The sequence below is a fragment of the Melitaea cinxia genome, chromosome 22 (genome assembly GCF_905220565.1).
Source record: "Melitaea cinxia chromosome 22, ilMelCinx1.1, whole genome shotgun sequence".
Lineage (NCBI taxonomy): Eukaryota > Metazoa > Arthropoda > Insecta > Lepidoptera > Nymphalidae > Melitaea > Melitaea cinxia.
In genome coordinates, this window is record NC_059415.1 from 12717394 (window position 1) to 12743195 (window position 25802).

Consider the following 25802-nt stretch of genomic DNA (forward strand, 5'->3'; position numbering starts at 1 on the left):
CACAGCACAAGTTGATTATTTTTTATGATAACGAATAGAGAGTTTTAAGGGGAAATGTGTGAACGGCGTTTTTGGCAGCATACCAAATGGATATCAATCAAACAAAAAGTCAAGAATTCAGAAAATAAGCGGAAGGCGATAAATGCGAAGTGGACTGACTGAAGTTGCAGAGGTGCATGGCGGTGTGCGCGGCGCTGTAGAGCGCGACCAGCACGCCGGTGAGCTTGTGCAGGTACACGTGCTGGTCCAGCGGCAGCGCCGCGCCCAGCCCGCGCTCGCGCAGCGCCGTGATGCAGCGCCGCAGCATCAGCACCAGCACCCAGGCGCTCGTGAAGTTCAGGCACTGGCCTGCGCGGCCACGGACTTGTGAGCTCATGAGCCGTCTGTTACATCCCACTGCTGGGCATAGGCCTCTCTCCGTGCACGAGGAAGATAGGAGATTAATCCACCACGCTGCCCGATTGTGGATTGGCCGATGTTTTCTCCACTATGTGTAATAATCGCTATCAGATTACGATAATAACCAGGACGGACAACTCGCTCTTCGAGAAATAGTGGGAAGACCCACAAGGGTAGAGGCTGACATCCTAACCGGAAAGAAATATTTGTGTAAATACTAATATCCTTCGGCGGGAAATGGGCATTGAACCCGCAACCCGTCGGTGTTTAGGCCCTACGTGGCACATACACCACTACATGAGAGCGAAATACAAAGACACGTGCAGTTGTTTTGATCATTGATAAACACATTTGGTTCTAAGAGATTTACAGATTATCCATCAATTACGTGATATTTTTTAAGCATTTTTTAGCCCCGAACCCCTCATGATATATGATGAGACTTAAGACTAGAATACCAAAAAACAATGTATATTTTTTTGTTACAAAATATATTTAAATTTTCAGAACATTATGTAAACCAAACTCCAATTCTTTAAACTCCCGAAATTTCAGCGACGTTACGGACGCCATGGTTACGGGAGACAATCACGGTAAACATGTAGTCAATCAGTTAAATATGTTGATGGCGACCGTGATACTTAATTGTTGATAAATGCAATCAATATGCAATGAGATTTGTTTTAAAGGAGGGATATCTTTGGCTATGTTTAAAAAATGACATAATAAACGCCTGGGCCAAGCTTTATTAAATTTTCTTTGTGCATATCGGATAAGTTTGAGAATTGGCTAACATCTATTTTTCATACCCCTAAGTTAAAATGGGGGGGATCAAGTGATTATTAATAATATATGTATATGGCAAAGCAACGTTTGCTGGGTCAGCTAGTATGATATAAATTTCTCTTGAAATCAAGAGATGGCAATGCAAAGTTACTATTTGTAATTTTACATCTTCCTCTGCTTATAACTTAACTTTTTTTTATTAGCTATATGTTTCAATACAATATGCTTAATAAGCCACTTTTAAACTTAAGGCACTAAAGCAAAAACAAAATTTTCCATATAATACTTACCACAAGCCCTCGCAAATATAACATAAATGTTAGAATCCCAGTACTCCACGATCCTTGCTACGAACAGACCGAAGTTGACGAGGAAGAACAGGAACAAATAAGTGAGGTAAACGTAGTTGTTCTTGAAGTACGGCAGCGAGAGTTGGTAGGGCTTCATCTTCTTTAGTCTTTGGCAGAGGGTCATCGGTTCAGGTTTCGGGTTTGGCGGTACCAGCCAACGATCTATACTGTGGATGAAATGTTTTTGAAATAGAATGTGTTAGGAAGAGAGGCCTTAATAATTAGAAGTAAATTCGTTACTCTCATCTAAAGGAATAAAGAAGTCATGAAATTAAAGAAATGAGTTTAAAACGTATTCCACTGAAGCGATAGGTTCGAGTCTATACTTTTTTTAAATATATAACTAGGTTGGCAAACAAGTGTACGGCTCACCTGATGGTAATCGATTACCGTAGCTTATAGACGCCTGCAACACCGGAAGCATCGAAAGCGTGTTGCCGTCCCTACGTACGTGAGCTCCCGCAGCTGCGGCCCGGAGAACGCTACACAGTGGGCACGGAGCCAGCGCCGCACCTGATGGAGAGGTTCTCCAGCAGGCCGTCGTGGCGCCGCAGCAGCTCGCGCAGCGCCTCGTACGTGAGCTCCCGCAGCTGCGGCCCGGAGAACGCTACACAGTGGGCACGGAGCCAGCGCCGCACCTGATGGAGAGGTTCTCCAGCAGGCCGTCGTGGCGCCGCAGCAGCTCGCGCAGCGCCTCGTACGTGAGCTCCCGCAGCTGCGGCCCGGAGAACGCTACACAGTGGGCACGGAGCCAGCGCCGCACCTGATGGAGAGGTTCTCCAGCAGGCCGTCGTGGCGCCGCAGCAGCTCGCGCAGCGCCTCGTACGTGAGCTCCCGCAGCTGCGGCCCGGAGAACGCTACACAGTGGGCACGGAGCCAGCGCCGCACCTGATGGAGAGGTTCTCCAGCAGGCCGTCGTGGCGCCGCAGCAGCTCGCGCAGCGCCTCGTACGTGAGCTCCCGCAGCTGCGGCCCGGAGAACGCTACACAGTGGGCACGGAGCCAGCGCCGCACCTGATGGAGAGGTTCTCCAGCAGGCCGTCGTGGCGCCGCAGCAGCTCGCGCAGCGCCTCGTACGTGAGCTCCCGCAGCTGCGGCCCGGAGAACGCTACACAGTGGGCACGGAGCCAGCGCCGCACCTGATGGAGAGGTTCTCCAGCAGGCCGTCGTGGCGCCGCAGCAGCTCGCGCAGCGCCTCGTACGTGAGCTCCCGCAGCTGCGGCCCGGAGAACGCTACACAGTGGGCACGGAGCCAGCGCCGCACCTGATGGAGAGGTTCTCCAGCAGGCCGTCGTGGCGCCGCAGCAGCTCGCGCAGCGCCTCGTACGTGAGCTCCCGCAGCTGCGGCCCGGAGAACGCTACACAGTGGGCACGGAGCCAGCGCCGCACCTGATGGAGAGGTTCTCCAGCAGGCCGTCGTGGCGCCGCAGCAGCTCGCGCAGCGCCTCGTACGTGAGCTCCCGCAGCTGCGGCCCGGAGAACGCTACACAGTGGGCACGGAGCCAGCGCCGCACCTGATGGAGAGGTTCTCCAGCAGGCCGTCGTGGCGCCGCAGCAGCTCGCGCAGCGCCTCGTACGTGAGCTCCCGCAGCTGCGGCCCGGAGAACGCTACACAGTGGGCACGGAGCCAGCGCCGCACCTGATGGAGAGGTTCTCCAGCAGGCCGTCGTGGCGCCGCAGCAGCTCGCGCAGCGCCTCGTACGTGAGCTCCCGCAGCTGCGGCCCGGAGAACGCTACACAGTGGGCACGGAGCCAGCGCCGCACCTGATGGAGAGGTTCTCCAGCAGGCCGTCGTGGCGCCGCAGCAGCTCGCGCAGCGCCTCGTACGTGAGCTCCCGCAGCTGCGGCCCGGAGAACGCTACACAGTGGGCACGGAGCCAGCGCCGCACCTGATGGAGAGGTTCTCCAGCAGGCCGTCGTGGCGCCGCAGCAGCTCGCGCAGCGCCTCGTACGTGAGCTCCCGCAGCTGCGGCCCGGAGAACGCTACACAGTGGGCACGGAGCCAGCGCCGCACCTGATGGAGAGGTTCTCCAGCAGGCCGTCGTGGCGCCGCAGCAGCTCGCGCAGCGCCTCGTACGTGAGCTCCCGCAGCTGCGGCCCGGAGAACGCTACACAGTGGGCACGGAGCCAGCGCCGCACCTGATGGAGAGGTTCTCCAGCAGGCCGTCGTGGCGCCGCAGCAGCTCGCGCAGCGCCTCGTACGTGAGCTCCCGCAGCTGCGGCCCGGAGAACGCTACACAGTGGGCACGGAGCCAGCGCCGCACCTGATGGAGAGGTTCTCCAGCAGGCCGTCGTGGCGCCGCAGCAGCTCGCGCAGCGCCTCGTACGTGAGCTCCCGCAGCTGCGGCCCGGAGAACGCTACACAGTGGGCACGGAGCCAGCGCCGCACCTGATGGAGAGGTTCTCCAGCAGGCCGTCGTGGCGCCGCAGCAGCTCGCGCAGCGCCTCGTACGTGAGCTCCCGCAGCTGCGGCCCGGAGAACGCTACACAGTGGGCACGGAGCCAGCGCCGCACCTGATGGAGAGGTTCTCCAGCAGGCCGTCGTGGCGCCGCAGCAGCTCGCGCAGCGCCTCGTACGTGAGCTCCCGCAGCTGCGGCCCGGAGAACGCTACACAGTGGGCACGGAGCCAGCGCCGCACCTGATGGAGAGGTTCTCCAGCAGGCCGTCGTGGCGCCGCAGCAGCTCGCGCAGCGCCTCGTACGTGAGCTCCCGCAGCTGCGGCCCGGAGAACGCTACACAGTGGGCACGGAGCCAGCGCCGCACCTGATGGAGAGGTTCTCCAGCAGGCCGTCGTGGCGCCGCAGCAGCTCGCGCAGCGCCTCGTACGTGAGCTCCCGCAGCTGCGGCCCGGAGAACGCTACACAGTGGGCACGGAGCCAGCGCCGCACCTGATGGAGAGGTTCTCCAGCAGGCCGTCGTGGCGCCGCAGCAGCTCGCGCAGCGCCTCGTACGTGAGCTCCCGCAGCTGCGGCCCGGAGAACGCTACACAGTGGGCACGGAGCCAGCGCCGCACCTGATGGAGAGGTTCTCCAGCAGGCCGTCGTGGCGCCGCAGCAGCTCGCGCAGCGCCTCGTACGTGAGCTCCTGCAGCTGCGGCCCGGAGAACGCTACACAGTGGGCACGGAGCCAGCGCCGCACCTGATGGAGAGGTTCTCCAGCAGGCCGTCGTGGCGCCGCAGCAGCTCGCGCAGCGCCTCGTACGTGAGCTCCCGCAGCTGCGGCCCGGAGAACGCTACACAGTGGGCACGGAGCCAGCGCCGCACCTGATGGAGAGGTTCTCCAGCAGGCCGTCGTGGCGCCGCAGCAGCTCGCGCAGCGCCTCGTACGTGAGCTCCCGCAGCTGCGGCCCGGAGAACGCTACACAGTGGGCACGGAGCCAGCGCCGCACCTGATGGAGAGGTTCTCCAGCAGGCCGTCGTGGCGCCGCAGCAGCTCGCGCAGCGCCTCGTACGTGAGCTCCCGCAGCTGCGGCCCGGAGAACGCTACACAGTGGGCACGGAGCCAGCGCCGCACCTGATGGAGAGGTTCTCCAGCAGGCCGTCGTGGCGCCGCAGCAGCTCGCGCAGCGCCTCGTACGTGAGCTCCTGCAGCTGCGGCCCGGAGAACGCTACACAGTGGGCACGGAGCCAGCGCCGCACCTGATGGAGAGGTTCTCCAGCAGGCCGTCGTGGCGCCGCAGCAGCTCGCGCAGCGCCTCGTAGGTGAGCGCCGCGTCGTCGCACATGGCGCGCGTGAGCTCCTGCAGCTGCGGCTCGGAGAACGTCATGCCGTTCTCGTGCATGCAGGCGCGCATCACGTGCTGCAGCTCGCGGTGCTGGATGAGGCCGTCGCCTGCACGGTAGACGGTGACGGTACGATACAAATAAACGGACACTTGACTTGGGGATTAAGCTGGTGAATGCGTGACGAGAGCGTTATAAAAAGTGTGATCGAGAGAGGTGAACGGAGCAAGAGAGAGAGGTGCGAGCACACATTTTCTTTCTCTCTTTCTCTCATAGCCAGTTACGTTTCGTATATCTAAGACACAGTGCAGACCTATTGTGCAAGCCTATTGCTAAAGACATTTTACTTACAGTAAATAAATAAAAATAAAATATATTTAAGTAAAAAACATAACATGAAACGAGGCTGTATGGTCTTAGACCTTTATAGTTATTTAAACAAAAACAATGAATTTATGCTTACATTGCTTCGGAGTGAAACGATAAGTGGCTTGTCATTTTTTATTAAAACATCTATCTCTCAGTTTTAAACATCAGTTGTACCGTTTGTTAAAAAACCGTATGAAAACGTTAAATTAACGTGTAAAAAGCTAAAATTATGTGCGAAATGTGAAAATAACGTGAAAACTACGGAACGGAGCATGAGTAACGTAAGTTGTATCGTTTTTTGATCTTGGAGTCGAGATCATTTTTACGTACTCCTGTTTGAAAATAACTTATGAAACGTGAAAATAACGTGTGAAATGTGAAAATAGCGTGTGAAATGTGAAAAAAACGCTTATGTGAAAATAACGTGTGAAAGCTGCGAAATTCTTCTTCTAACCTCAAAACTTTAACCATGGATATCTCCATAACCATGGGGTTTCGTAGCTTCCCCCTCCCCTTCCCCCCACGATCCCGAAATTCGGTTTTTCCTAATCTAAAGCTTTTACCCTCAAGTCAAAAGTGTGATCGAACGAGGCGAACGAAAGTTGAGAGGTGATACAAGTTAGATGGAGCCAAAGAAGTTTTACTTCAATCGTGTGATCTGAAGCACACTTCTTTTTTTTCTACAACTAGGATGGCAAACGAGCATACGGCTCATCTGATGGTAGGCGATTACCGTAGCATATAGACTCATGCATAACCAGAAACTTAGCTAGTGTGGTGCCGACCCTATCTCCAACCTTCCACAGGAACACAACACTAACTGAACTCAGTATTATTGAAATTAAAATCTGAACTACGAATTATAATTTAACTTACCATCTAGATCGTAAACTTTGAACAGGAACCGTATCTTGTCCTCCGGCGTCTGCCTGCCGAACCTATGCACCGCCTCTATGAACTCGTGGTGAGAGATCGTCCCGGAGTTGTCTTCGTCGAAGATTTGGAAAACTCTCTCAGTGAAGAAAGGCTGTAATTTTGAAAAATCTCTTAATTGAAGTAGAGATAGTGTGAGCATATTTGTTTATTAGATGAACATGCAATTTGTAGACGAAAATGAGACCCTAATTTTCTTTTTCACGCCTTTTATTTTTAAAGTTTTCTCATACTTTGCAGAACATTTTATGAAAAAAAAAGAAACAATAAAATTGAGTAGAAAGTTGAAAATTTTCAGAAAAAAATATTGTAAAATTTTGTATTTAACAGTTCACTAGACTGGATAACGTAACATAACCAATATTTCACTTTTTGACAGTTTGGAAGATAGTATAGTATAGTTTGTCTAGTGGGCTAGGTAAAAAATAAATACAAAAAATTGAAATAATATTAATACTTAGAAAACAATATTTATCCATCATAATTATTTAAATGTTACTTTTTTCCACCATTAGTAACTTACATTCTTTGAGACCACAATCTTTTGGAACTGCTCCCTTGTGATCTCCTTCTGGTCTCCCGCTGTCTGCTTAAATAGTTGCTCTAAGCGATCCACGCTGGCTTTATCGATGCCCACGCGTGGGCTGGACAAACAATATACAATTAAGCAGATATTTGATTCGGCAGATGAGCGTTTTATTTTTACTATTAGATGATAAAATTTCATCTTGCACGAAATACAGTGTCACTAAGTTCACACATCTTTATCATTTATGTAATCTCAGTATCTGCACCGAATAATTAACTTTAGCTATATCCTTATAATAATGAACAATAAGGCTATTTCTTAAGCAACCTATTATCACATATAATTATTACCTGCAACTGGATACAGACGAAATGAACTCCATAATCTCTTCAGCTGTGACGTAACCGTCCCCGTCCGTGTCGACAACCCTTAAGAGTTTATTCGTTACCTGGGTAATAAATATTGCTTATAACAGATTTTTCTTATCTCAGGGTAGATAGCGTGATAGTTTATACTACTAGGTCAATAAGTGTATTATATCTGATGATGAGCGGTCACCGCGATTCACGAATGCGATAAAAAAAAATTATGAGTATATTTTTAAATAAATCGCCGAATTGTATAAACGCGCGTAGCTTTCGAATGTACCAGATCGGATGTTTTTTTTTTGTTACTGTCAGCAAACAATGATGACAGTATAGGTTGTGTGTAAAAAACATCGAAATATTTACAAAAAAAAGTGTATTTGTCAGCTCCAATGCACGAATAGAGTTTACTACTTCAGATCGACTGTCTAAATAGGCACAAAAAAGGCTTACTAGTCTAAGAAAAAGATTAATACCATATCAAATGGTAAATAAGCGAATCAAATAACGCCATCTATCTTTCTAAAGTGGCGTTATTAAAAAACATCGTTACGCCATCAATCGGAACCCTATTGGGTTCGTATAGATGGCGTTACGAGAAACGTAACGGGGTCAGGTTCAGTAGATTTTACTCCTCATATTTTTTTCATACCGGGAGCCTCATAAGAAAGTCCAATAAAAAAAAACAAATGTGCTTTAGACCACACAACTGAAGTAAAACTTCTAAAGCAATAGCTCTGCACTGTGTCTTAGACATACGTAACGTAACTGACTATTAGAGTAAGAGAGAAAGAACATATGTACCCGCACCTCTTTGTCTTGCTCCGTTCGCCTCACCCGATCACACTTTTCGTAACGCTCTCGTCAAGCATTCGCCAGCTTACTCCCCAAGAAAAGCGTGCGTAAAGAAGTTTACTTCAAAAACAGGAGTACGGCGTTCAGTTATGTATATTTAGGTTATACAGAGTGGGGATGACAATACGACAAAAATTGATAACACAGGTAATACTAGTTTATAGGAGTATTTCAAAACCATCAAAAAAGTTCTAACGTCAAAATCAAAAAAATGATTTTTTCAAACAAACTAAATAAGAAAAATATAATAAAATTATACTACAACATGTGTGACTATAGGTTCACTGACCTGTTATGACGCGCGGTGACACAACGAACTACTACGAACTAGGTACGTTGGTTTGTTTGGTCAATCATAGTAGGTTACTAAATTTTTAAATTCTATCTAAAATAATTATCTTCTTATAATTTAATTCATTAATTTTGACATGATGTCGCCATTAGTGGCCATATTTTTTAATTTATTAATAGGTCTAATAATTCTATTTTTTAACTCATCAACTGTATTTACGTCTGTTGAGTACAAGTCGTTTGTTACAAAACTTCACAGAAAATGCGGGATTAAGCATTGATCTTCCCGTATCCTCTGAAAAGCATTTGAAATAGTGCGGCCATCGGTTGGACAAATACGAGTGTTCCCATATCTCTCCCGGTACTTCTGTATTGCTAAATTAGCCTTGCCGTGGCATTCTCCGTAAACAAAAATCATGTACTCCGAAGCTGTGTAATTATAACGTGGCATTGTAAATAAAATAAAAACTATTCTTACTATTAACACTAGCGCCTAATTTCGCACAATTCACCTAATAACTATTAAACTAGGCATTTATTCTACGTTAATGTTCTTGTCACTATAAAAATAAAGCGTTAAAATATCGCACAATCACTCCAAGTCTTTCGAGATAATCCAATAATTAATTAAAACGAACAAAACTCGTGCGCATATGTAGAAAATTGACAAACCAACGCGTATGACATCAAGAAACATGAGTACCTAAATAAACGGCACAGAGACCACTGGCCGCTTGTCGCGTACGCGGCAACTCAGGGAAAAACCAAAAACAGGTTATAACATGTTTTGTTTACGCTAGCCTACGCACCAGGGCTGACAGATGTACGATTTTAATCGATACGATTTTTTTTTTAATTTTTACTCATGTACGATCGCTAGACTAAAATCATACGCAAAATGTACGATTTTTATATTCCTATTACCTGGAAGCATTTCATAATTAAAGAAACATCATTCACCGGCAAGCTTGAATTTCGTTAATTTCCCTTACTTGAATGAACCTACCACTTTGATATGAATGAGGACTCTTTGAAAAATCATATAAAGGCTGTATTTGTTTGCTTTCTAATGAAACTTATAATTTATCTTGTGGTAATAATTGCGACTTGAAAAAAAAAATACATTTTGAAATAAAAAACAATTTGAAAATTATAAAACACTGGCTCAATTTGCTTTAAATTTGTTATGTTTTCCCCATTACAGTGCAATCTGTAATGTGAACGAGAATTCAGCGAAGTTAATTTAATCAGAGCAAAACTTAGAAACAGTTTATCCAATGATACCCTTAAGGGTACATTATTAGCCTAGCAATTAATAAGAAGAAACGAAAATGATACGAATTTTAAGCCAACAAATTCTTTTGTTAAAAAATATGACCACAGAAAATTTTGTATGAGTGTGACAAATTTTTCTAGCAGCCCTGGCACAGCCAGTTGTCCTTTACACCGTTAGACGTTCTCAGGGTCATTGCAACACACGTGCCACGTTGATTGTTTTTTTCAGCTGTTGCAAGATTTAATATTTTAATGTAATAACGTGGTATTTTATTATTAATAATTGTTGTTATTGTTATTTGTTGTCTTTATCGCATTTGTTGAACTGCTCGAGCAAAAGTTTCGCGAATATTTTGATCTTGAAATAAATATAGTCAAAGAAATACTTAAATTTATTAAATATTGTTGATATGCCATGTGTGCTCCCCGTGATATTACCTACTTGCAAAAACTATGTTAGATTCAGAATTTAGATTTTCAGAATTTAAAATTTAAGCATTAAAAGAAACAATAAATTTTTAAAAAACAAAAATTATAAAAAGAAAATTATTAGAATCATACTGAATATTAAAACTATTTAAAAAATGTTTTTAATATGTCTTAACACAACACTGACCTACCAAAATAGATAACAATTTTGCACGTTTTTAAATTACGCGTACGCGTAATATTATGTTTGTACCGATCGCGCTCAAAGGGTCGTTAACCTGCGGGTGACCGTTTATTAATGTTATACAACACGTAGTAATTTTAAAAAATGAAAAATCATATTTTTTGACTAAACTACTGGATGTATTTTATTGATTTTTTGTATGTGGGCTTGGAATATCATTACATATACGATGTCAAAGTTATTGTCGTATTGTCATCCCCACCCTGTATATAATATCGATAATATGATCGTGGGCTGGCCATCTCTGTCGCAGGACCGATGGTCGTTGGAGTAGACGGGTCCTGGAGTAAACGGGTCCTGGAGTGGAGACCGCGTCTTGGCAAACGCAGTGTGGGACGTCCTCCGGCCCGTTGGACCGACAATCTACGTAAGATTGCCGGTGTAGGCTGGATGAGGATTGCGGAAGACCGGGATGTCTGGCGCGAACTTGGGGAGGCCTATGTCAAGCAGTGGACTGCAATAGGCTGAGCTAACTGACTGATAATATCGATTCTAAGGAATTGGAAGGATGGCCTTTCATTAACACGTGGTATATCAGAAACGTACCGAACAAATATATATTTAAATTTGTGATATTTACTGTTGTTAGTGTACCAGTAAATTAAATAAACAAACAATGTTTTCTTACCACTTTGTTCTTCAGTATCAGTTGGAAAGTGTCAAGCGTGATCACTCCATCTCCGCAGAGCACGTACGCTACGCTCTCAACTTGCTCTACGAAGTCCAGTTGTTTGTCTTCTCTATAGTAATATTACAAATAATTGTATTAAATATTTAAGTTATTAAGGACTTTTTTTCAATAAAAAGGGAACTAACAAGTGGACGGTACCATCTGATGTTAAATGGTTACCGTCGCCTGGAAATTTGCAACATAAAAAAAGTTGCGGGTGCTATGCCAGCCTTTCGCGAAGAGATATGACTACTGAAGTTACAAAATCATTTATTTTAACTCAAAATTATTCTAACTTTCACTGTTTTGTCCAGGCAAAGATTGCAGTTCATTTAACTGAAGTAACGCATCAGGAAATATCCTGCTCAAATCTAGAGCAGCCCGACTAGGGAAGTACAGAAGATTACAGCAGTGTTGTGTTCCTGAGCAGTGTTGTGTTCCTGTGATGAGTAATGTAACCAGAGCTCTTGGCGTGATTGGGGGTAGGAACGGCGCCAGTCCCTTCCTAAACAATGTTTCATTATATCTACATTTAAAGACCAAGGACAGACTAATTGCATACAGGTGTGCGTGTCTTTTACATTTATAATCTTAGCACACAGATCTCACAGATAGGGTGTGATCTGTCTTAGCAGGATTAAAAAATAAAATATAAATGTGTGTCTCACATGAGTCGCTCCTTCAGGAACTGGATCCAGTCCTCTTGCACCAGGTGGTCTCGTCTTTCCAGGTCGAACAAACGGAATATTCTCTCGAGTAAATCCTGTAACAATTAAATGTTATATTTATATTAGTTATTATGTATGCTTTTCTCTATATCTTTCTCTCGATCTTTCGCCTCTTCGTATCGCACTAAACATATATAATATTCTCTAATATATAAAATTCTCGTATCATGGTGTTACATTGAACTCCTCCGAAACGGCTCGACCAATTTTAATAAAATTTTGTGAGCATATCGGGTAGGTCTGAGAATCGGCCAACATCTATTTTTCATACCCCTAAGTTAATAAGTCTAAGGGGGGGGGGGGGTTTAAGCAGCTTAATAACATATATGGCAAAGAAACGTTTGCGGGGTCAGCTAGTAATATATATAGATACCATGGTTGCTGTAAAGTATCTGAAACGTCGGGCATCTAAAAAACTTAATATAAGCCACGATAAATCCAAAACAGTTGTTTCATTATAATAATTAATTTCGATTTCAAACATTTAAAATGTTACGTGTTTTTGCATTTGTCCTTTTAAGCTGTTCGTTTTGAAATTATACTAAATTCCTGTATAATTATTAACATTACTTCTCCACTACAATATAAAATTACTTATTACAATTTCACAATCATGATTCAGCTTATAATATCCCACTGCTGGGCATAGGCTTTTTTCTCCATGTAGGAGAACGATTGGAGCTTGATGCGGGTTGGCGGATATATTCCCTACTATTAGTAACGATCGCTATCAGGTGTACATGATAACAACCGGGACCGACAGCCAAACCTTATTACAACCTACAACCACATAACCAGAATTTCAAGTGAAATAATATTTTTATTTTTTCTGATTATATCATTATTGTTTTATTACCTTTATATGTAGGTCCCTATAACAGTTTTAACCGACTTCCAAAAAAGAAGGAGGTTCTCAATTCCACTGTATTTTTTAACCCACTTCCAAAAAATGAGGAGGTTCTCAATTCGACTGTATTTTTTTTTAATGTATGTTACTTCAGAACTTTTGACTGGGTGGAGCGATTTCGACAAATTTTCTTTTAATTGAAAGGTGGTGTGTGTCCTTTGGTCCCATTTAAATTTATTTGAGATCTAACAACTACTTTTCGAGTTATATCTAATAATGCGTTTTTACTTGACGCTATTTTCGTCGACCTATGTTGTATTATACTGCATAACTTTCTACTGGATGTACCGATTTTGATAATTCTTTTTTTGTTGGAAAGGAGATATCTCTAGTTTAGTACTATGATAAGAAAACCAGGATCTAATGATGAGATCCCAGAGAAATCGAGGGAAACTCTCGAAAATCCGCAATAACTTTTTACTGGGTGTACCGATTTTGATAATTTTTAATTTAATCGAAAGCTGATGTTTATCATGTGGTCACATATAAATTTTATCGAAATCTGATAAATAATTTTTGAGTTATCATCATCATCATCATTCCAGCCTATTGCAGTCCACTGCTGGACATAGGCCTCCACAAGTTCGCGCCAAAAATGCGTGAACTCATGTGTGTTGCCCATAGTCACCACGCTGGGCAGGCGGGTTGGTGACCGCAGGGCTGGCTTTTTCGCACCTAAGACGCTGCTGCCCGTCTTCGGCCTGTTGTTTCAAAGCCAGCGGTTAGATGGTTATCGAGCCATCGGTCGGCTTCTTAAGTTCCAAGGTTTCCAAATTTTTGAGTAATCTTTGATAACGCGTGGTTACTTGACTATTGTTTCGTCGATCTACGCTATATTACTCGTCGATGTAATTGAAGTCGGTTTTTTTTTCGTTTGCGAGCAAACACAATTATTGCTGTAATGCTGCCTATATATACTTACAATTATCTTAATAAACTTAGGGCCTGTTTGACCATTTGTGGTTAACGCTATTTGATGAATGACGATACAAATAGACTTTGACAACGGGAAGTAGAATAGGCTAGGGCTTATTTCTCCTCAATAAATAAACTGCAACTTTAATCCGAATAGAAATAGCTCATAAATATAGTATACGTTGGTAATAATGAATGATGGATCAAAAACTTTTTACTGTCGGATACTATCATCCGTCAAATAACGTTATCCACAGCTGATGAAATAGGGCCATGGTGTTATGTATGTACATTGATTTTCGTCAGGTTTGGTTAACTTCATTGACCTTCCCTCACATGTCCTCACTCAAATATGAACCGTACACATTACAATATTTTCGGGAAATAACAAAATGATGAGAGTAAATTGTTACGATGCGCGCGCACACCGTCACAAAAAACCGACACCCTGAAGTTAGCTAGCTAGTCAACGAAGAAGTTAGCAACGTAAAGTTAGCTAGACAATGCAGTATAACTTCTTACGTGCGTACATTAGAACACACACACACACTTTTTTGTTTAAACAATGTTATAAAATCTTTAAATGACTTACATTAGATTAATACCGATACAATACTTTCAACTCACTCTTGATTATATGTAATTCAATGGCAGATGTTAGTAAACTTAGTTTCACTTCAAAATGATGTGATAATTAAATATTTTGTTCGGTTAACAAGGAGAACGGGTACCTTTATGTATAATTGTCCCTTCCTGATGACGTTTGTTTAGTACGAACAAGTAAAATAACTTACATGTACCCTCATATTTTTTTTATTAACTAAACATTATTAAAAAACAGGTAAATACGTGTTTCATAAAATGTTATAATTTTTTTAACCGACTTCAAAAAAGGAGGAGGTTACTCAATTCGACCGTATATATATATTTTTTATCTATGTACAGGGATAACTTCGTCGTTTATGAACCGATTTTGATAATATTTTTTGTTTGAAAGGAGATATCCTAAGTGTGTTACCATAATAAGGAAAACAGGATCTCAATATAGGATCCCAGAGATATCGAGAGAGAGATATCTGATACTTCTCTGATCTGGACTTTTTACCGGGTGTACCGATTTTGATGATTTGTAATTTAATCAAAAGCCCATGTTTACCATGAGGTCACATTTTCATCGGGATCCGATTACAGCTTTTGGAGTAATCTTTGATAATACGTATTTACTTGACTATTTTTTCGTCTACCTACGTTTCAATACTTGTCGATGTAATTGAAGTCGGTTTTTTCGTTTGCCAGCAAACACAATTATTATTGTTATACAACAAGGACGGCAAACAAGCGTCCGGGCCACCTGATGGTAAGCGATTACCGTAGCTTATACACGTCTGCAACACCAGAAGAATCGCAAGCACGATGCCGAACCTATCCCCAAATTCTCCCAGGTGATCTTCTTACCTTAGTCACCAATAGGAACGTAACACGTCTGTAAGGTCGAGGTACTACCCAGTCGGGCTCCATATTAAGAGCAGGGAATTACCTACCCCAGTTAAATTGAATTTAAACAATCTTTTGCATTGACAATAATCAGTAAGTAAACAAAATTCAATATAATATAATATGATTTAAGATTTGATATTGTAAGCTGATATATTAACAAAACATGCCAAATTTTTATAACAAAATAGAAAAATTAAATTTTAATTTTGCATCTATACCTACTTGAATATAACGCATCTGCACAATGTTTTAGTAACTAAAATGCTTATCTATGTACATATAAATAAAATTGGAGTATCTATTTGTAATATTAAAATAACCGCTTTTTACTTAATGCATATGGATGTATCATCACAGCAGCCTTTCGCAGTCCACTACTGGACATAGGCCTCCACAACTTATTTGTTTTGCCCATAGTCACCACGCTGGGCAGACGGGTTGGTGACCGCAGGGCTGGCTTTGTCGCACCGAAGACGCTGCTGCCCGTCTACGGCCTGTGTATTTCAAAGCCAGCAGTTGGATGGTTATTCCGCCATCGGTCGGCTTTTTAAGTTCCAAGGTAGTAGTGGAATTGTGTGTTATCCCTTAGTTGCCTCTTACGACACACACTGGGTGACTATATTCTTTAATGCTGTAACAACACATTATGTATACACGGTACATATACCAAAATAACATTTTTTACAATTTTTGTCTGTCTGTTTGTTCCGGCTAATCTCTGAAATGGCTGGGCTGATTTTGACGCAACTTTCATTGGCAAGTAGCTGATGTAGTAAGGAGTTACTTAGGCTACTTTTATTTTATAAAGGAGAATGGGACTTTTGGGCCAAAATGTAATGAGTAGAGATATTGTTTAAAAAATTGGTCATATTTTTTTATTTTAAAATATAAAATATCAGCTCAATTCTGAATCTAGAAGCGGAGAAAATTGAGAAAGATAGTTTTCATCAAATTATTTGGGTATCGATTCAACTATAATCGATTACAGAATTCAAAAAAAAAAAAGGTTTGCACTAGTTAATTAATTCAGGATATTTAGATGCACAATTAAAGCTGTAAACAATAAAGTGCTTTTAAATAAAGTTACATTAATATGGACAATATCAATTAATATCTGATAAACCAAAATGATTATCGATTTCATATCGATTTAAAGTAAATCATATTTTTAATGACAGCTTTGAAAGCTGACTAACTTGTGACTAACAATAATACTGTGTCCGTCACTCGTTTCGTGTTTACTGTTTTCCGATGCATTCTGAGTCCATTCCTGATATTTATTTATGGTTTCAAGTGTATATCAATATTCGTAGTGAGTTTTCAAACAGTCTTCACTAAATATAACAAATATTAATGCTACAAGAACTTAGTGATCGCGTTTTTTTATAGACATTGTAACATAACCTCACTTTTACAAAAAGTCTAATAACTCCACTCTCAGATAGCCAAAATATAGATAGAATATAATTTTCAGCGAGGAAGCAATAAGCCTAAATGCATTAATTGATACCATTTTCATTTCATTACATTTTGGCCCAAGAATGTATGGAATCGTATCATTCTCCTTTACACGTCTTCTTCTTCTTAATATGTGTAGTAAGATTTTAAAAAGGCCACTCAGACAGCGACAGCGCCCCACGCCGCTCCCCAGGAGAGCGGTGAACGATCATCGAGGGCTGGCGGCCAGAGCCGCCGCCCGCCTCACGCTCAGGGCGCCGCGCCACGACTCCTCATCGCGGCCGGTACGATCACACGTAGTGTGTAGATCTCGTGAAGAGCTTACTATAGAAATGATCCTATGAAGTAAGGTCTTGTCGAAAGCGTCGCATAGCAGCGGTAGTCATGCGGCGAATAAAAATCTGGCCAGCGCGATTCAGAAAATTTAAATCTTGATACAGCGACATCTAGACATGAAACGTTGTACTAACTAGTCCATGCCTGAGCTTGATTTTCCGTAAAACAGCGACATCTGTAGGACTGATCATCAAATCATCTGTGGATAACCAAGATCAACAGATGTTACTGTTTCGTTCGAAGTAGAAAAACATATTTTATTTTGTTTAATATTTAGGATTATTCATAGAAGCGTGTTTTTTTCGCTGTGTAGAAAATGGGATTTATGTGAGTGATTGTCCATCGGATGGACGTGTGGATGTATATTAATTTACCATTTTATGTAAATACCGTTTCGAAACTAAAATATCTGGTAATATAATCTGTAACTTGTACCAGATACGAACAGTAGACATGGCAAAAATTATAAAATTAAATTTGTGGTGTCATGGGACACTAGGTAGGAACGAGGTTCCTTCGGATAGTATAGAAACAACACAATTTGAAAAAAAAAATCTTGGATTTTATGTATATTTTCTAGTTCTTGATTATTACTATTTTTTTTTTTGTTGATTGTTCTTCAATTAAGTACATAAAAGTGTATAGGAAATTTAATATTTTAGAAAATAACAAATACCATAAAATAAAATAAATCAAACAAAATAATAATAATAATAATAATAATTCAAACTATTAAGTGAAATAAAAAACATATGTCTTTATTTATTTTTGTCGACCGTATAAAATTACATAAATAATTTAAAAAAAAAGTTTACTAGTAATATTTTAGTTTTACAAACGTCATATTATACAGTCGTGTGATTGATATTAAGTCACTTCTGTTATATATTTTTCTTACGGTTTTAGTAACACATTTTTTTAGTTCGGTCGCTCAGCCAAATGTCAAGCCTGCCATAAGGAAGTTCGTTCCAATAATAAATAATCCTTATTTTTAAAAATACACTAGGTCAACAGGGTTGTGCTTTATAACTATAGGAAGGATAACGAATTGTTCATTTCGGCCACAGGGCGACCACCAGTATTTATTATTTCATTAATTGATAATAAAAATTTTGTTAGTTTTTGGGAATTAGCATTTAAAACAACATATCTTCTTTCTTTTTATAATTTTTGAAAGTTGCTGAATATATCTATCCATCACTTATTATAATATGTGAAAAGAAGATTTTTAAGAAATAATTTTTTCTTTACTATTTTTGTTTAGAAACGATTCTTCTAGCTTTTACAGTTTTATTTCATTATTTATTTTTATTTACGAGATACATCAGGGATTTAGATTTTTTCATTCATCAGTATTTTATCCAAGACGGAATATTTCAATTGAAGCGTTCGTTTCACTCGATTGTTCTGTCAGTATTCAACCTTGTTAAAAATATAACAATAAATGAACAATTCGTTATCCTTCCTATAGTTATAAAGCACAACCCTGTTGACCTAGTATATTTTTAAAAATAAGGATTATTTATTATTGGAACGAAGTTTCTTATGGCAGGCTTGATATTCGGCTGAGCGACCGAACTGAAAAAATGTGATACTAAAACCGTAAGAAAAATATATAACAGAAGTGACGTAATATCAGTCACACGACTGTATAATACTAGCTGTGCCCGCGGCTTCGCCCGCGTTGAAATCAGTTTGTCACAAAGTTTTCCCGGCAAACATCCAGTGAAACTCTCATCAAAATCGTTCCGTAAACCTTCCTCTTGAAGCCCTCTCTCCATTGGTAAAACCGCATGAAAATCCGTTCAGTAGATTTTGAGGCAATCGATCACATACGCTTTTGGGGACTTTGTTTTATAGTACACTAACTGTTGCCCGCGACTACGTCCGCGTGGTTATGAAGATATGCATTACTATTAAGATGCTTAACGCATTTTTATTACATTATTTTTTTATTTCAGTCACTTGAAATGCTTATCACTCTGAGTAACTTTTTCAAAGGCACAATTTAATATAATTCAATAGCTATTTTTATAAAACCTCTCTATACACCACATTTTTAGTTTTATTTTCAGGCTGCAGTATAAATAAGCTATCAGACGAACTTAGAGCTGCTGTATATGTTTCATACAAACTATCAACCCCAATTAAACCCCTTTAGCGGCGGAATATCGCAAAATCCGTTCTTAGCGGATGTCTACTAACTATAATCTACCTCCCTGCTAAATTCCATCTTTGTCCATCCTGGATGGATGGACTATCCAGGATGGTTTTTGAGTTCTCAAAATTTCAAGTTTGTAGCTGTTATAGTTTCGGAGTTTTAACCCCAAAAGGGAGTTGATTTCTAAAGATACATTATTTGGACATCTTCTCATCATCTATAGAGTATACATTTTAAATTTCAAAAACATGGGACTTTCATACAAACTTACAACCCCCGTTTTACCCCCATAGGGACCTAATTCCGTAAAATCCGTTCTTAGCGGATGTTTACGCCCTATAAGGAGCCTTCCTGCCAAATTTCAAGTTTGTAGGTGTTATAGTTTCGGAGATTACGTGATGAGTGAGTCAACCTACCATCCCCCGTTTTAACCCCAAAAGGGAGTTGACTTCTAAAGATACATTATTTGGACACCTTCTCATCATCTATAGATCGTACATTTTAAATTTCAAGTCTCTTACTTCAAAAACATAGGACTTTCATACAAATTTCCAACCCCCGTTTTACCCCCTTAGGGGTCGAGTTTCGTAAAATCCGTTCTTAGCGGATGTCTACGTTTTATAAGAAGCCCACTTGCCAAATTCCAAGTTTTTAAGTGTTATAGTTTCGGAGAATTCGTGATGAGCAAGTCAACCTACCATCCCCCGTTTTAACCCCAAAAGGGAGTTGATTTCTAAAGATACATTATTTGGACACCTTTTCATCATCTAAAGAGCGTACGTTTTAAATTTCAAGTCTCTTAATTCAAAAATATAAGATTTTCATACAAACTTCTAACCCCCGTTTTATCCCCTTAGGGGTCGAATTTCCTAAAATTCGTTCTTAGCCGATGTTTACGGCCTATAAGGAGCCTATCTGCCAAATTTCAAGTTTTGAGGTGTTATAGTTTCGGAGATTTAATGATGAGTGAGTCAACCAACCATACCCCGTTTTAACCCCAAAAGGGAGTTGATTTCTAAATATACTATATTTGAACACCTTCTCACTATCTATAGAGCATAAATTTTAAATTTCAAGTCTCTTACTTCAAAAACATAGGACTTTCATATAAACTTCTAACCCCCGTTTTACCCCCTTAGGGGTCGAATTTCGTAAAATCCGTTCTTAGCGGATGTCTACGTTTTATAAGGAGCCTACCTGCCAAATTTCAAGTTTGTAGGTGTTATAGTTTCGGAGATTTCGCGATGAGTGACCTTTCGCTTTTATATATTTTATAGATTATAGATAGACGTTTGTAAAACTAAAATATTGCTAGTAAACTTTTTTTTTTTAAATTATTCATGTAATTTTATACGGTCGACAAAAATAAATAAAGATATATGTTTTTTATTTCACTTAATAGTTTGAATTATTATTATTATTTTGTTTGATTTATTTTATTTTATGGTATTTGTTATTTTCTAAAATATTAAATTTCCTAAACACTTTTATGTACTTAATTAAAGAACAATCAACAAAAAAAAAAATAATAAAAAAAAAATAGTAATAATCAAGAACTAGAAAATATATATAAAATTCAAGATTTTTTTTTTTCAAATATTATAGATATTTTAGTTTCGAAACGGTATTTACATAAAATGGTAAATTAATATACATCCACACGTCCATCCGATGGACAATCACTCACATAAATCCCATTTTCTACACAGCGAAAAAAACACGCTTCTATGAATAATCCTAAATATTAAACAAAATAAAATATGTTTTTCTACTTCGAACGAAACAGTAACATCTGTTGATCTTGGTTATCCACAGATGATTTGATGATCAGTCCTACAGATGTCGCTGTTTTACGGAAAATCAAGCTCAGGCATGGACTAGTTAGTACAACGTTTCATGTCTAGATGTCGCTGTATCAAGATTTAAATTTTCTGAATCGCGCTGGCCAGATTTTTATTCGCCGCATGACTACCGCTGCTATGCGACGCTTTCGACAAGACCTTACTTCATAGGATCATTTCTATAGTAAGCTCTTCACGAGATCTACACACTACGTGTGATCGTACCGGCCGCGATGAGGAGTCGTGGCGCGGCGCCCTGAGCGTGAGGCGGGCGGCGGCTCTGGCCGCCAGCCCTCGATGATCGTTCACCGCTCTCCTGGGGAGCGGCGTGGGGCGCTGTCGCTGTCTGAGTGGCCTTTTTAAAATCTTATTACACACATTAAGAAAAAGAAGACGTTTAGCAGTTGTAGCGCAATTTAGCGCTTGGTGTTACATGAAATTACAACTAAATTTAACAGATTATTGATGATAATATATTATATTGTATCTCTACATACTAGAGTAGAAAAACATCAAAAATAGACGAGGTAGCGCTGCAATAAAAGCACTAATAAGCGTTTACAAATGACTGATAGTCATTTCAATGATAACGCAAAAATATTCTCTTGTCGGTCTGGGTGGTCCGATTCCCGCTCGGGGCCAATAGAATGAGTTTGTACAAACATTATTTTGTTTCTGGGCTGGGTTAAACGACAAATTGTTGCACACATATGCATCATCTCAAAACCCTTTATATTAATACTATTTATATTAATTTAATAGTTACTTACTGCATTAAAAAACAAATAATTTTGTAATTGTCTTATCTTTAACACGAGGACGGTAATTGATATGTATTAATCATATTCAATCACATGAATTATTAATTTTTAACCTTTATTATCCCTCACCCTCCTTCCCCCATATTCGGGTACATATTTTATGGGCGATACCATTCATTAAATATACACAAAGATTTTACATTTAGTGCGTATAAATGTATACCCCAGCTATAGGAATATGTCCACGCGTGGGCGGCTGTCATCGCTGTGAGCTTAATATTTAACACGTGTGTGTGACATCGGTTTGACAGCTCGCTTGACAGATCGTGTCTCATTAGTGTTGCCAGCTGTGATACTTAGATACCGATGTTATTTCATAATTAAAATTAATAGTAATTTTATAATTTTGAAAATAGTGTCGTTCTATCTTTTTTTGTTCAATAGACGTATGTGAACAAATAGAGTAGTCTCATTTTAGTTTATTTATATTTTGTTTAATTTGAGTACAATACAATGTACACAAACCCAATTAAAAAAAAAACATTATAAAGTTCCATGCACAAAAGAAGGGTTTCTATTGTACGTCTATTACGGGACTATTGTTTGTTTAATATACAGGGTGTTTGGTGGGGTGTTGGACAAACGGTCAGGGGAGTAAGGGGGGGTCATTGCCAATATATCTGGCCACTTAACTAAAGTCATTGCCCTTTTATTTTTTTTTCATGCAGCATTTAATTGTTTTTTACAAAATCTCCAGAATTCATCATTCAAACTCACAAAAGACAAAAAAAAATGTGTTACGGACCCAAATTATTTTTATGTCTTTTTTTTTAATAAATTCCCAACATTTTGAAACCATATTTGTAAGTGTAACATGAAAAAATACGAAAATATGGGCCTTCAAAGTTTTTAAGAGTTGCAAAATTTTACCAAACTACAAACTTTAAAGTGATATAAAAAAAAAACCAAACACGATAGGGTTTTAACTATTTTTTTTAAAATATCCTGCATTTATGTCCTTTCTAACAATGTATCATTTGCTATCAAAAAAAAATTTTGAGTAGAGATATTTACCAAAACATAACGCGCGGTCAAAAATCGCTTACTTAAATAATTATAATTGGTAAGTAAAGTCATGTGTATTTAATAAAGAAAACTAAAAAGGTTTTCTGAATTGAGTTTATAAAAAAACGAGGGATTATTAAATTTCTCTAATGACGACCAAGAACCAGTATCACGCTTGTAGGCAGGCCTCCCTCGAGATGGACCGAAACGACGGTGGACAAAAAACTAATAATAAAATTTGTTTAAAATGATACAATGAATCAGTCTCTAGTTTCTATCACGCAGTTAAAAAAACCTGTTTTTATTCAAACCCCTAGACTACTGTGCTGTGATTGGCTAAGTAGTTTTATGTCTCGTTCGTTAGAGAGAGTAACAAAGTTCCTTATCTATTTCTGTCGATCAGTCCGTCTTCAGATCGGTCAGATTTATTTTGCACACTGATATTAAAAATGAAAACTTTTTAAAAAGTATCTTATGGACAGACGAGTCTAAATTCACTCGTGAGGGAATACTCAACTTACATAACCTACATCATTGGGCGCGGAAAGGTGAAAATCCTAAATTAAAGAAACTAACACGCTTCCAAAGAAAGTTCTCAGTAAATGTGTGGGCAGGAGTAATTAGAAATAATTTTTTGTCTTTTGTGAGTTTGAATGATGAATTCTGGAGATTTTGTAAAAAACAATTAAATGCTGCATGAAAAAAAAATAAAAGGGCAATGACTTTAGTTAAGTGGCCAGATATATTGGCAATGACCCCCCCTTACTCCCCTGACCGTTTGTCCAACACCCCACCAAACACCCTGTATACTACAAATATTACAACTATTAATAATACAAAGGAATTTGAACAAAATACTAATTTTTTTAAATATCATCACATCACTTCAGCCTAACGCAGTCCACTATATCAATATGTTGTAGAAGTCATCAACAACATTACAGACGGAGCAATTCGGAGATGTAATTTTCCGCATTAGAAATAAGAAATCATTGCATGGGATGTGTCTGGAACGAAAGGTCTTGCTACTTTACGGGCCTACAGTGGACGGTACTGATAGCCAGCTGTATTATTTAGCTGTGATCTGGGTAAAGTTCACAAACTCTACTACTATTAATTTACTATCTAACAAAATAAAAACATTACGATATCAAATCCGTTTATTTTTAAATTTTCAAGCATATGTGTTCAAAAATAATTACGTTCCTTTAATAAAAATGAGAAGCTAAAAATACTGACGTAAGCTACAGACATAATTTTCTTCATCATCATCATCATTTTAGCCGATCACAGTTCACTGCTGGACATAGTCCTCCACAAGTTCACGCCGAAAATGGCGTGAACCCATGTGATTTGCTCACCACGCTGGGCAGGCGGGTTGGTGACCGCAAGACTGGCTTTGTCGCACCAAAGACGCGGGTGTCTTTGGCCTGTCTATTTCAAAGCCGACACTTGGACGGTTATCCCGCCATCGGTCGGCTCTTCAAGTTCCAAGGTGGTAGTGGAACTGTGTAATCCCTTAGCCGCCTCTTACGACACCCACGGGAAGAGAGGTGGCTATATACTTACTACCGTAGCCTAATAAAAATAAATAGTAGTTAAAAAAAACATGACTTTATAAATAAACCAAACTAAAAAGAAATAATCTTATCAAATTAGTTTATCGTCATCGGTCCTCGATAAGTCTACTAAGTTTAAATGAAATCTGAACGTTTGAAGTGGGTCAATATGAAATCCACAGGAGGCGGTTACAAACATACAAACATACAGGTGAAGCTAATAAAAAGCGTGTAAAAATAAACATAATTTTGTTTAATAGATTTTACACAATAAATCAACATACATATATCAATATATATAAATAATGGTTTTGGTTGTCATCACGCCCAAAAAGACAGCTACAATTTGAGATAAACACATCCATATACAAAGCTATTTTATTAAAATCTATTCAATAGCCCCTTCGGCCACGGAACCCTAAAAGCACTTGCCGATTAATCGAGCTTTTAAGATAATAAGTAGTTTACGTGTCAAGTATCCTGCAATTACTTGTACGATAACATCAGATCGTGATGTTCCGAGCTGCGAACACTTATGCCGTCAGTTATCTGAGTACATCTGCGTCACGTGTCACGAGTTACGTATCGCGCTGGTACAAGTTGTGGGCAGTAATAATAATAATAATAATATATTCTTTACTATATACCAAAAAAAAAAATTAAATTAATTAAAAACACATAAAAATGTAAAAAAGGTGGCCTTATTGCATAAAGCAGCCTTTGGACTAACAAAAAAGTATTTTATTTTTTTAATGTAACTAGGTCGGCAAACAAGCGTACGCGGTACGGCTCACCTTATGGTAAGCGATTACCGTAAGGTCCGTGGTACTACCCCAGTCGGGGTACTCCATATTTTGAGCAGGAAATTCCTGCTGTGCCCTACCCCAGTTAAAAGTATTAACAGAGCGAAACCTAGACACTAAGCCCCTGAAATCTGAAAGTGAGTCCTAGTACATTCTAAACGTCTTGATCTAGGTCACGCGCCTCGGGCGACGTTAGTTTGTATGTATGACGTCACTTTGTAATTATATGTTCAAATACACATATCATTTAATATGCAATTTATACAAGTTAAACGTACACTCAGTACATAATACTGTTATTAGAATAATCGGCGTATTAAATGGGTCTAGTGTGACACACTGCCGTTTGAAATCATTGTAATATTATAAAGAAGTACAATTTGTGTGATTCTGTGCAGGTTAGTTAGGGGCTAATTTCTGGAATAACTTAACCAATAATGAAAGGTTACACGAAAATTTACAAATCTGTTTCCGTTATGTATTATAGCCTTCGCCGTGATATGCATATCCTATCTACTCTCTTTAATATCCTACGTGATCCAAACTCTCCTTCT

The 25802-nt window shown here is 40.2% G+C and overlaps 1 protein-coding gene and 2 non-coding genes across 3 annotated transcripts in view; 1 reads left to right on the top strand and 2 right to left on the bottom strand.

The window, feature by feature from the left end:
* LOC123664638 overlaps window positions 1-25802 on the bottom strand; it is an 88525-nt gene that overhangs the window by 14569 nt on the left and 48154 nt on the right. Inside the window, exons 2-9 of the mRNA XM_045599156.1 lie at window positions 11886-11980; window positions 11176-11287; window positions 7439-7536; window positions 7083-7203; window positions 6503-6653; window positions 5174-5366; window positions 1476-1702; window positions 160-348 (exon numbers count right to left, since the gene is read on the bottom strand). Coding sequence (XP_045455112.1) covers window positions 160-348; window positions 1476-1702; window positions 5174-5366; window positions 6503-6653; window positions 7083-7203; window positions 7439-7536; window positions 11176-11287; window positions 11886-11980 — 1186 coding nt within the window. The remainder of the gene's footprint in view (window positions 1-159; window positions 349-1475; window positions 1703-5173; window positions 5367-6502; window positions 6654-7082; window positions 7204-7438; window positions 7537-11175; window positions 11288-11885; window positions 11981-25802) is intronic.
* Window positions 16877-17077, bottom strand: LOC123664809. Its single transcript, XR_006744917.1, has one exon. It is a non-coding gene; the product is annotated as a small nucleolar RNA U3 (small nucleolar RNA).
* LOC123664810 lies at window positions 21215-21415 on the top strand. Its single transcript, XR_006744918.1, has one exon. It is a non-coding gene; the product is annotated as a small nucleolar RNA U3 (small nucleolar RNA).